This window comes from Phoxinus phoxinus (assembly GCF_949152265.1).
Source record: "Phoxinus phoxinus genome assembly, chromosome: 25".
Taxonomy (NCBI): Eukaryota; Metazoa; Chordata; class Actinopteri; order Cypriniformes; family Leuciscidae; genus Phoxinus; species Phoxinus phoxinus.
Genome location: NC_136900.1, coordinates 11315335 through 11326984, shown reverse-complemented (window position 1 = coordinate 11326984; position 11650 = coordinate 11315335). Strand labels below are relative to the sequence as shown.

General features: G+C 36.6%; 1 protein-coding gene across 1 annotated transcript; it reads left to right on the top strand.

Annotated features, from left to right (window-relative positions):
* The first annotated feature begins 2505 nt into the window (after positions 1–2505).
* On the top strand, positions 2506–10337 carry saal1 (serum amyloid A-like 1). The gene is made up of 13 exons (XM_079604322.1): positions 2506–2872; positions 3381–3577; positions 3753–3854; positions 3941–4024; positions 4144–4223; positions 4391–4450; positions 4546–4661; positions 5414–5576; positions 5752–5834; positions 6771–6941; positions 7063–7256; positions 8073–8165; positions 8263–10337. Exons 1-13 carry the CDS (start codon positions 2869–2871, stop codon positions 8356–8358), a joined length of 1443 nt encoding a protein of 480 aa, XP_079460448.1. The 5' UTR covers positions 2506–2868; the 3' UTR covers positions 8359–10337.
* Positions 10338–11650: the final 1313 nt, after the last annotated feature.

Sequence of the window (11650 nt, the reverse complement as noted above, 5' to 3'; positions counted from 1 at the left end):
AGCCGCAGAGCGCAGTGATTGGCTGATTCTCAAGCAGCCAGTTTTATCTGCCTGATGAGGTCGTCCTTCGTCACAGGAGCAGTATGCTAGCTGGAGCCATTTACCTCCAGTCTTTGTGCTAAGCTAGGCTAGCGGTGTGTGCGTCAGATTCGTGATGTCACTAATCCGGGAGAAATGTTGTGTAGTCCCTACTAGCCGTTTGTTAGTTCTTAAAAAACGATTTCTTTAAAAGAAAAGATCTCCCTTTGCTTTGAACTTTAAACGTTGGAACTATGCAGATGTTGTTTGTTCTCAAATAGCAAGATTACACACTAGCTAAAGTTAGAAAAGTTAAATCATAATCAACCACCCCTTTAAATTAAACTTCAAACAAACAAAGTTAATGTTCAGTCAGAACATCAACAATACATAAACACATTGTAACAGTGGTCGCCCAACAATGTAAAAAAAAATTAACACAAATTTTTTTTTTTTATCTAAGGCGAGAATCGAACCCGGGTGTCCTGCATGGTAATGCGGAATCCTAACCGCTAGACAAAAGGCAACTGCCTCGAAAAGAAAAGAAAACAGTCATTAATGTTCGGGCGCCAGACAAGTAGTACACCTGCCACAAAGATTTATATTATCGTCCCAACCCGGACAGACAGGGGGAGGCTATAAACATTATATAAAAATATTAAAGGACTCACAAACAGAAATATGTTATATGTATTATATAATCATAATAATTATAAATATTATGTACTCGTCATATATAATTATAAACATATATAATATACATTTAAACACACAGCAGTTATAAATATGCATTCATCTGTAAACATCCATATGATCATAATTGAAACATTTTATTTTCCTTTTCAAATGGATATACAAAAATAAAATATTAAACACCTTTTTATCTAAAGGCTTATGAACATATGCCTAATATCTGTAATTTAACTCAAAAAGGGAATATTGACATGCAGGGCCCAATTTATTAGACACAGTGGATACTAGGAACACTGACAGGCCATCAGACAGAAAGTAAATTTAGGTACTCCTTTGTAAATCATTGTTCAATCAACAGCAAATATCATAATTTGCTGATATTGAGAGCTGCCCAAGCATTCAAACAACTTCTCTCAGTAGCACAAAAGTTCCTCCAAAGGCAAACATCAGGTTCTTGAAGTGTATGTAAAGCGAGATGATGGCTCCACTTTTTTTGTGGCACCGCAAACGCAAGTGTTGACAATCTATAAGAAACAGCTGTTCTTCAGAAATACTCTTACATGAAACAGGGCACAGTGTTGGCAAAGGGAGGGAACAAACATAGAATTAGATAAACTGATTAGACAAACCAACACTGTAGTGCTGTGAGTTTCTATTGACACTGCCTCATTTGACATGAATGTAATGTATGCACAGTATAATTCAAGACTGCAGTACATTGACTCGTTAATCAGAAGTACTGAGTTCAAGTCAGTTCAAGAGTAATTCCCAGGAAAGTGTCAAATCTGACCATTGAGTTGAGAACAAAACTGTAGATTTGACCAATTTACAAATTTTTTTGATTCATATCAAATTCTGAATCAAATAGCCTACAGAAATGTTGAACATTACATTATTCAGTATACATACTACAGTATGGTCCAAAACTCTGAGACTACACTGAAATGTGAAAGCTTAATCTTATGACGTAAAATGATAATTATAAGAAACATGTTGCGCATTTGTTTTAGATCATTGATCAATAAAGAGATATTAAGCACAAAGACACTGTTGTTAAAGGGATAGTTCACCCAAAAATGAAAATTCTGTCATAATTTTCTGTCACTCACTCTCAAGTTGTTCCAAACCTGTATGAATTTCTTTCTTCTGCTGAAAACTTTTCAAGATATTTTGAAGAATGTGGGTAACCAGACTTTTCACACTTGAACTACTTAACCGCTGGGTCATTCGGCTCCGGAGCTACGGCTGGGATCATGTGAGCCCTTTTAAAGCTGCATTGAAACTGCAATTTTGATCTTCAGCCTGTTGGACCCCATTTAAGTACACTACATGGAGAAAAATCCTGAAATATTTTAATTTCTTTTCGACTGAAGAAAGAAAGACATGGTTGCCCACATTCTTCACAATATATTCTTTTGAGTTCAGCAGAAGAAAGAAATTCACACAGGTTTGGGACAACTTGAGGGAGAGTAAATTACGACAGAGTTTTCATTTTTAGGTGAACTAGCCGTTTAATCTACGCAGTCTGAGAAAGGAAGAACCTTTGACCAAAAAAAAAGAGCTGTTTTTAATAAGACAATAAGGGATTCTTCCTGTAGGGGGCGAACGGAGGCCCGGAAATCCTCATTGACCCGCATTCAAATAACGTTTTTTTTTTTTTTTGCTTTAACAGAATTTTCTTACTCTAATAAAAAAAAATCGTCGAATTAATTCCATGAGAGAACTGTTAACTGACATACAAGTTAAAATCCTGCAAAAAAAGGGTCTTAATGACCCTCCTCAACTCATTCAACCAGAGAGGTGAGATGTGACAATGTGTTGCTTGTCAGATTCAGGAGAATGATTACAGCTGAATTACACTGAAACTCGTTAATAGCCATTGAATTTCAAATATGTGTTGCGGAGTAAAAATATTTACTTCACAAACTGTGACACAAGCTCCACCCGTTTATTTAAAGACGTTTCGTGCAAATGCCTTTCTACCCACTTTATTTTTTTTATTTCCCATCATGCTTTGTAGAGTTGTGAGCGGAAGTAGGCTACTACACTTATATGCGCTTATTCAAAACGTCCAAACAAACCATGATGCTTAAAATTCATTTTTCGCATGCTTAATATTCCTGAGCATCTTGCGTTATTTGTGGAAAGTCGTTATTAATGGGTAAGTCAGGACATTTGTGTTAGTTATTAAACTAGCGTTGCTACTCTCTGTAGTAAATGTTTATTTAATTAAATCAATATTTGCCACGTTGTTTAACCGGGCTTATTATAAAAATAAGCCGGCAAAACCTTTCGAGCTTTTAACATACACCACAACTGTTTTTTCTAAGAAAGCATTTCCCACTTATTTTGCTGTACGCGTTATTACTGTAAACGCTCACTCATTTATGTTTTGATCTCGAATGGAGATTTATACTTGGATTTATGTTAGTAAATGTTAGTATCTTCTAGTTAGTAACTAGAAGTTAATGCATGCATACCTACATGTAGTCATCTACTGTAAGTTTTGCATGCATTTAGTGTGCATTGGAAGTCTGTGCACGTGTTTAGATACTTATTTAATTTTTTTTTGCATGCATTTACTTTATGCTGTGTATTGGTGGGTTATGCATGCATCCTCGAGGATTGTTTATGCTTTTATGTCATATATTGATTGATTTGTTCATCAGAGCACAATGACAGATGCTCTCAGGAGGTGGATGGAGACAGTTGTGGATCCTCCACAGCAGCTTCACCGGAGATGGACCGAAACCCGTCGCCTCCACCCGAGGAAGCTGAGACTGAGGCCGGTGAAGAGGCGGACGCCATCGGGGAGACGGTGTACAGCAAACACTGGCTCTTCAGCACCCTGACCCGCCTTATTCAGGTATCCCAGTCATTGGCCTGCATAATGTTGGTTATTGAAAATTAAATTTTCTGTCAAATAAAACCACACATACAAATATACCGGTAATATAAAAATAAAACAGAAAATGTAATTTTTTATAAAACACAATTTACATCATCTCCTTCGTTTCTTTCTTACTTTAATTACCCTATAGATGGTGACAGATCAAGAAAATGGACAGAGTGATTCTTCCATGGAACTGACGGATGATCTGGAAGAGGACTTGTGTAAAGTATGGGACATGGCTATGGATAAGGTAAACTGAAACACACTGCATTTAACACCCTCCTACATGGCTATCATCATCTATATACACATTCATTACATGCTTTTTCTCTCCAGGACGTGGCTGTCTTTCTTCAAGAGTTCAAGGCTCCAGACATCTTGCTGGGTGTGATCGCAAAGTCACGCAGTCCACGGCTCACTGTATGTCATTTTACCACTGACACACATCCCTACATGCTTCTCGTATGCTGAATTATATATCATATTTCCCTTGCTGCTTGCTTATGACTTTATATAATTACCCAGAGTGTTTGTTACAGGAAATCTGTGTTGGAATTCTGGGTAATATGGCCTGTTTCCATGACGCATGTGTCTTTCTCAGCCAGAACTCTGACTTGGGGTGAGATATACACACACACACACACACACACACACACACACACACACACAGAGTGCATCTTTTTCCCTTTCTGTTTCTCTTCAGGTTAACTAGTTTTGTAAATACAGTAGTACTACAGTAACTATGTAAAATGAAACGATGTCTGACATGTTCTCTGTGTATCTCAGCGATGTGTTACTTCTGCTTCTCGGAGACAATGACCCACCGACGCTCTTGGAAACTTGCAGGTCAGTTCTGATAAAGCACTGTTACAAAACTCTAAGAACATTTCTCAATTTATGACGCATTAGACTTTCTCTGAATGGCAGTGTGTCTTTTTCAGGCTTCTGCTAACATGCATGTCTCAGCCTGATGTCTCCCCGCTGTGGCTAGAGAGGATACGGCAGCAGCCCGCGGCGTGTGGCAGTCTGTGTTTCATCATGAGCAGCTCCACCAATGGTCGGTGATGTTTAATGATGTTGCTAATTGTACTGATGTAGCAATAAACATTAAACATTTTTTTGTTTGTTTTTATGTAATTTAAAATACATTTATTTCGGAATTTTCAGCAGTTATTACTCAACTGGAGTGTCACATGATCCTTCAGAAATCATTCTTGCTGATTTGGTGCTCAAGAAATATTATTTCATGTTTGAAATGAACATTAAATAAGCATTTTAAATTGTTGTTATTATTAATTTTTTTAATTAACTTTATTGTTATTTTTGGTTTAAGCATTAATTAAACATAAAAAATTATTATTACTATTAACTTTTTATTTATTTAAATGTGTGTGGTTTTTATTTTTGTTTGTTTTAAGCAATACAAAATTAAATAAACAATTAAAATGATTATTATTTATTAACTAACCTATTCTTTTTTTATTCACTTTTTTTCACTTACCAGGGACTAAATGTGTGCTTGTAGTTACTGATACATTTATATTTTCTATAAATTTAAGGAAATTAATTGTTTGATAATTTTTCTTACTTTAACTTAAAATATCTAATAAATATATTTTGCCCATTTTTTTTTTAATTGTTCATATTTAATATATGAAATATATAATAAAGTTAATATTTTACATTAAAACTTAACTTGCATAACCCGTCAATGCTAGTTTAATTAATATTGGATAAGAGTTTATCAAAAATAGTGTACCTCTAAGTATTGTGACACTAAAGTGTATCTCTCTCTCTCTCTCTCTGCAGTAGATTTGCTGGTAAAGGTTGGGGAGCTGGTGGATAAGCTCTTTGATGAGGATGAGGAGATAATGAAGAGTTGGGTGTCCACCCCACCCAGCGAGAGTGACCCAAACAAGGACATACAGCAGGACATTGCGTCCTCTCTGCTTGAGGCCGCCACGCAGCTTAGGTGAGACATTAATTAAGGTCATGTGACCTCCTGCTCGTCTGTCTGTCTATCTGAGGTGTTTACAAACCTATTTCTCTGTCTGCTGCTAGATTAAGAGAAGATGTTCCCCTTGGATTCACATCAATGTTCATTTTCGAAATATGAATTTGGGGTTATTCAAATGTTTGTGTTGTAGGTCAGAGAGTCCAGAGGCTCTTGAAGTGTATCTTCATTCTCTCCAGCTTCTCACTACAGTAGAAGAGGGCATGCAGGCTCTGGGTGAGACCACACACACACACATACTGATCCTCTTCTTGGGGACAATTATGTAATCATCATACAGATATTCATATATTTATTTTAGATAAACTTAGATGTCCCCTCTCTGATAGTCTCTTATGCTAAAGGCTGCATTTATTTGATCACAAATATAGTAAATGCAGTACTATTTGAAATGTTATTACAATTTTAAATAACTGTTTTCTATTTGAATATGTTTTGAAATGTAATTTATTCCTGATCAAAGCTGAATTTTCAGCATCATTACTCCAGTCTTCAGTGTCACATGATCCTTCAGAAATCATTTTAATATGCTGATTTTAGTCTAGAGGTCGCGGGTTCAAATCCCGTACGAGCCCCCATTAAATGTTACAACCCCAGATGTTGTCTAGTCCAGGGGTTCTCAACTCTGGTCCTCAAGGTCCACTTTCACATTTAAAAAATAATTATTAGTGTGTGTGTGGATGGCAAGAGATAAATCGTGGGTAGATATAGAAGGTATGGTAATGTTACAGGAAATATATATAAAGATATGGTAAGAAATGGAGTTTAATATACATAATCAAAAAAAGAATAGTCAGATGGTAAATAATATTTTCAAGTAAAGGGTACAAAAAACTGCTACTTTTTTCAGGATTAAAATACATTCAAAAAAATAACAGCATTTATTTGAAACAAATCTTTTGTAACATAAATGTCTTTACTGTCACTTTTAATCGATTTAACGCATGCTTATTATTTTAATTAGTTTTAATTTCTTCATTTTTTAAAATTAAGTTATACGTGAATAATGAAAAATCAAATGACATGGTGTAATAAAATTGATAAAAATGTATGTTTCTTTCTATTAAAAGATCTCCGTTTATTTTTTTTGACTGCCCATGTAAAAGGTGTGTGAAATTTGTGGCAATGTTTAAAAAAAATCTTTGTCCTCAGCATCAGATGGAGCGTGTGGTCGTGCGGTGTGGACATTTGTGTGTAAGATCGTATGTGAGGATTTCTGTCAAGCGGACGACCCTCCGCTGATCCTGCAGGAGCAGAAAGCTCTCCTGGCCCCGGCGCTCGCCCTGCTGTCTGCGTTACACTCCACTCTGCAAATGGATATCAGTACGAAACACACACTGAATAAATAACATATCGAATTCTAATTTATGGGAGGCAGTGTTGTTTGTTTAAGGTTTGCTATTATATCGCAGTTTCGGGTTCAACGTCTGTTTATTCATCACAGATGCAGAATTACTAGGAAGTCTTATTCGCATTCTGCAGTTCAACACTGAATACCTTCAGAGCCGGACAGCTGCAAACTCAGAATCAGAAGAGAGACAGAAAGAAGAAGAGCAACTAGTGGAAGATGTTCAGCTCAAAGCTTTGGTCGAAACCACAGCGGAGTTCCTCTCAGTCGTCCTTATGGAGCTGACTAAGGTGAAATTGCCAGCTATCCAGTTTACAAACATATTAATAAATGATTAAAGATATATTATATAACCTTATATACTATATTACAGGGTGCTTAAAATCTTGCCCTGGAGGGCCACTGTCCTGATCAAACTCACTTAGCTGTCATTTTCTAGTAACTCTGAAGACCTTGACTAGCTTGTTCAGGTGTGTTTGCTTAGGACTAGAACTAAACTATGGGGCAGTGGCCCTCCAGGACCGGATTTGAGAACCCTGTTATACTTACTATATAATCAAATATACATTAAATAAAATAAAAAAATTCTATGTATCACATTAGATTTATTATAAAAAATAAAAATGTGAAGCTATTATGTTTACAGAACTTCTATTTTAAGATATATTTAATATATTATATTATAAAAGTGGTGTACAAAATATTAATAAATTATTAAATATTCTATGTAAAAAGTATACATTTCATTTCAAAGTACTGTATGATATTAAAGCAAATTTAAGAAATTACATTTTAAGTGTAAGGAACATAAACTACATTACATTTTTGGAATGTAATTTATAAATGTGTAATATGGAATAATATAATGTAGTACATGATATAATATACCTTGCATTAGAATTTAATCATTTATAACTATTTTGTAAACTTTAAATGTATTTTTTTATAAATTTACTAGTAAAATCATTTTTGGAATGTAATTTATAAATTAATGATGATAAGAAGATATATACTACATTTTATTCTATATTATAAAAGTAAAAAGTACACTCAAAAATATGATATATAAAAATATTCAAATTGTAAAAATTCCCTTTAATCTTCAGGATCTTTTATCGTTGGTAGTCAAGGAAGGGCATCTGACAGAGAGAAGCTGCGTGTCTGCTGTTGCCACACTTGTACCTCAACATATAACGGCTGTACGTTCTTCTCTTTCCTTTTTCTTATTTGTCCTTTTCACTGCTCCCTACAGGCTCTGATTAATCACGGTTCTTCTCGTCTTTTCTCCTTCTACAGGTCCAGCACCTGGTTGGCTTGTTGTCAGAGGTGGAACCGAAACTGGCAGACATTATAAAAAAGGACTTTTCCATTTCATCCGATGTGTCAATCTGAACTTGGCTGGACAAATCCAAAGTGTTCTTTAGCTCCGAATTCTCAGACCCAAAAGACTGGAGACGAGCTGTGAACGGACTTATCCTTGGTTTAGATACGGAAAAAGTAGCTAAACCTTAAAAATGTTGAAATTGTGTATATTATTGTTTTGTTTGTATACACAGACATCTATATTTAGTAAACATAACCTGTTTTGTAGATTCCTTTTTTTGTACCTGTCCTGAAGTACTAATTTTTATCTTATTTTCTCCAAGTGAAAAAAAAGTTTTTTTCTTCCACTTTTTTTACATACTTAATTTCCATTATGCTTCACACTAAAAGATTTATCGAAAGGTCACTCAAAGTCTTTAAAAATAACTTCCAGCGAGCATGACGTTTTTTTTTTACGCACACTCGTATTTACTGATGTTCCCTGCTCAAAAGCCCCGTCAGGTGGCCCTCAAACGCGCGCGCCACGTCCCGGGTGTGATCGCGTCCCTCATTTGCTTTCCAAATAGCCTGCGCCATCAGAACGGGGAGAAAAGGACTACTGCGCACTTCCCGCGTGTGTGTGACGCCAGCAGGAATATAGCAGCTCTTTAATTAAGAGTTGGGATTGATATGCAGAGCGCGCTGCATTCTTATGGAAATGTGGCGTGTAGGAGGAGGACCTGAGAGAGACACGGCAGACACTCAGCTGGGATCTCGACAAGGACTGAATGGAAAGCAGACGGGGGGCTAATTTTAGCCACGTTTGCGTGATTCCGAGCCCCTGGTTTTGAGGAAATCTTACTTGGCCTGAAAAGGCCAGATGCTCTGATATACAAGGACTTTTGATTGACATGTGTCTGTTTTGAGCTTCACCTGAGGCAGATCTGACAGACAAACCTCAGGGTGAGGAAGCACTTGTGTTGGTTAGATCCAGACCGCTGCGTGTATGAGTGAACGCTCAACTAATACAAGTTGACGGAGGGCTGGTTGAGACGGAAGCAGTGCTGTTCATGTAGAAGAAAAGCGTAACGGATGATTGACAATCATCTTCTCACTGAAGCACAGAACTCCTGTTTTGATGACGTGCAAAATGACCTTAAATGGCAAAACCGCTTCCACATTGCACACTAACTAGTCTAGTATGAGTATATGTGTGCAATGGCCTGTGAAAGTAATACATTCGGGTCCAGTTTACACCTGGTGTTAATGCGTTTTGGTTGATCGGATCACAAGTAAATGAGGAAGACATTCCCGTTTACACCTGCCGTTTTAATCCGTCTCTTTTTTCCACTTTCGACCACTTCCGTCCTGATTTCTTGGTCTATGGGCGGGTAAATGTATGGGTTTTCGATCTAAATATGCTTGCACAATTTACATGTAAGACGATGGTAAAACATACGGAGAGCCGCAGATTTCTGCTCTGACAGACGCAAGACCAGCCGAACGCTGTGAGTGTGTGTTAGAAATCAGGAATGGTGAGAGAATATTGTGCTTTGTCAGTTTGGTTTAAAGATGAAAAACGTACCAAGTTAAAATCCCGCCTCACTAGCACGCTTCCCATAATGTTTACGCATTCGATCAGTAGACGGAGAGTAGGCATCTTTTGTGGCTGTTTGAACACATTCGACCACATGAGAATTCACACTACGAATGCAATCCCGTCAAATGCGTTCTCGACTACCTTTGAAAGTGGACAAGCTCAAAACGCTTTACACCCGTTTACACCTGTATTTAGCGTCGTCCACTTGTGATCAGATTGATGAAAACGCTTCTTAATACCGAGTAAAAATGTCTCTTTAAATGCTCTTTGGTTCAGCGCACTTTAAATGCGCACAAAACACAAACTCAAATGTCTTTATTCAATAACTGAGCTATTTTATTTATTTTAAATGCATCAAGCAGAAACTGTTGTGGAAATTTATCAATATTCAAACCTGGATGAAGGAGACAAAGTCGATTCTCAAAAGATTAAACAAAGTATTTTATTTCTTGCAAGAAATAAGACGTTCAACATACAGACAGCGTCTGATATGAGAAGGTCTATGGCATTCTCACACAGAGAGCATCTGACATGAGAAGGCGAAGGCTAGTCCCTTTTGCCAAGGTTATATACCCTAACACACCCTGTGTAAAAATCCTTTGTTACCTTAAATGGAGATGTCTTAGCTCATTATCTCATGTCCAACCCAAATTCTAACTGGTCTGAGCAATGTCATGTCTGCAAAAGATTCCTGTTGTTTGCTGCCGCTCTTGTTCACACATCTTGTCTATCTTTAGTTCGATCAAAGCTGCACACACACACATAGTCTTCACATTTGGAGTACAAAGGTCACTTGCTACTTAGTTCTTCTTAGAACATATTGTTCCTGCAAGCCTTGTTCTAACTCATACATTTATAAAAACTTAGTTTTATATCTTTAATAATGTGCTTTTTGCTTATATGATTATATTCCTTTAAATGCTTATGAGTAAATGAAAGTTCAACGTTAATACAAGTTGTACCCATACAAAAGCAAAAGAAACACATCTAAATGTAAAATTTCCATAACAATCCCCCATATGTTCATTCAAAGAACATACACACAATTTTACATTTACTCTTCCATAATCATAGTAATTCACAACAGGTACATTTTTCCATGGTTACTTAATTTCCTAGTCAAACTCATGTTCGCTCTTGTTCTCATAATCCTCATCATCATCAGCCACTAACACCTTAACTTCACCTCTGGTGCTCTACTTATCACTGTTGTGTATTCCCCTGGACTCATTCTCACCATTGTGGCAGTCACTGCCTTAGCAGTGATTCTAGAAATACAATTCATTAAACATGGAATCATTAAAAGAAAAATCAAAATGAAAATCAAACATCCGATTGGCATAATCGTACTTATTAACAATTTCGTCCACCCCTGCAGGCCCAAGAACCAATTATCTAGTGAAAATTACATTTCATCTGGAGTGGCTATGGCCATTTTCATGTGTTCTATTATGTCTGATACTTTTTGATAGACGTCAGTCAAATTAAAACAAGAGGTTCCTAACATTTTGCATATTTTCAAATAAACCTCCTACATCTAAAAGTCCTGGATAACAGCACCCCATCCATTTCTTAGGAAGGGTGTGCCCATACTGTTCAAGCTGTTGTCTCTCCGAGACATTTGTCGTCACCTGGACATGTGATATTTGTACCATTAGATGTTATACATTTGTTATTATTCATGATTATCGTGGTTTTACAGTGTGCTGTACCAGCCATTATTGCCCCTTGTTGGGTCCCTAATTTACATAAACATACGTCGCCTAATTGCCGTTTCACTGC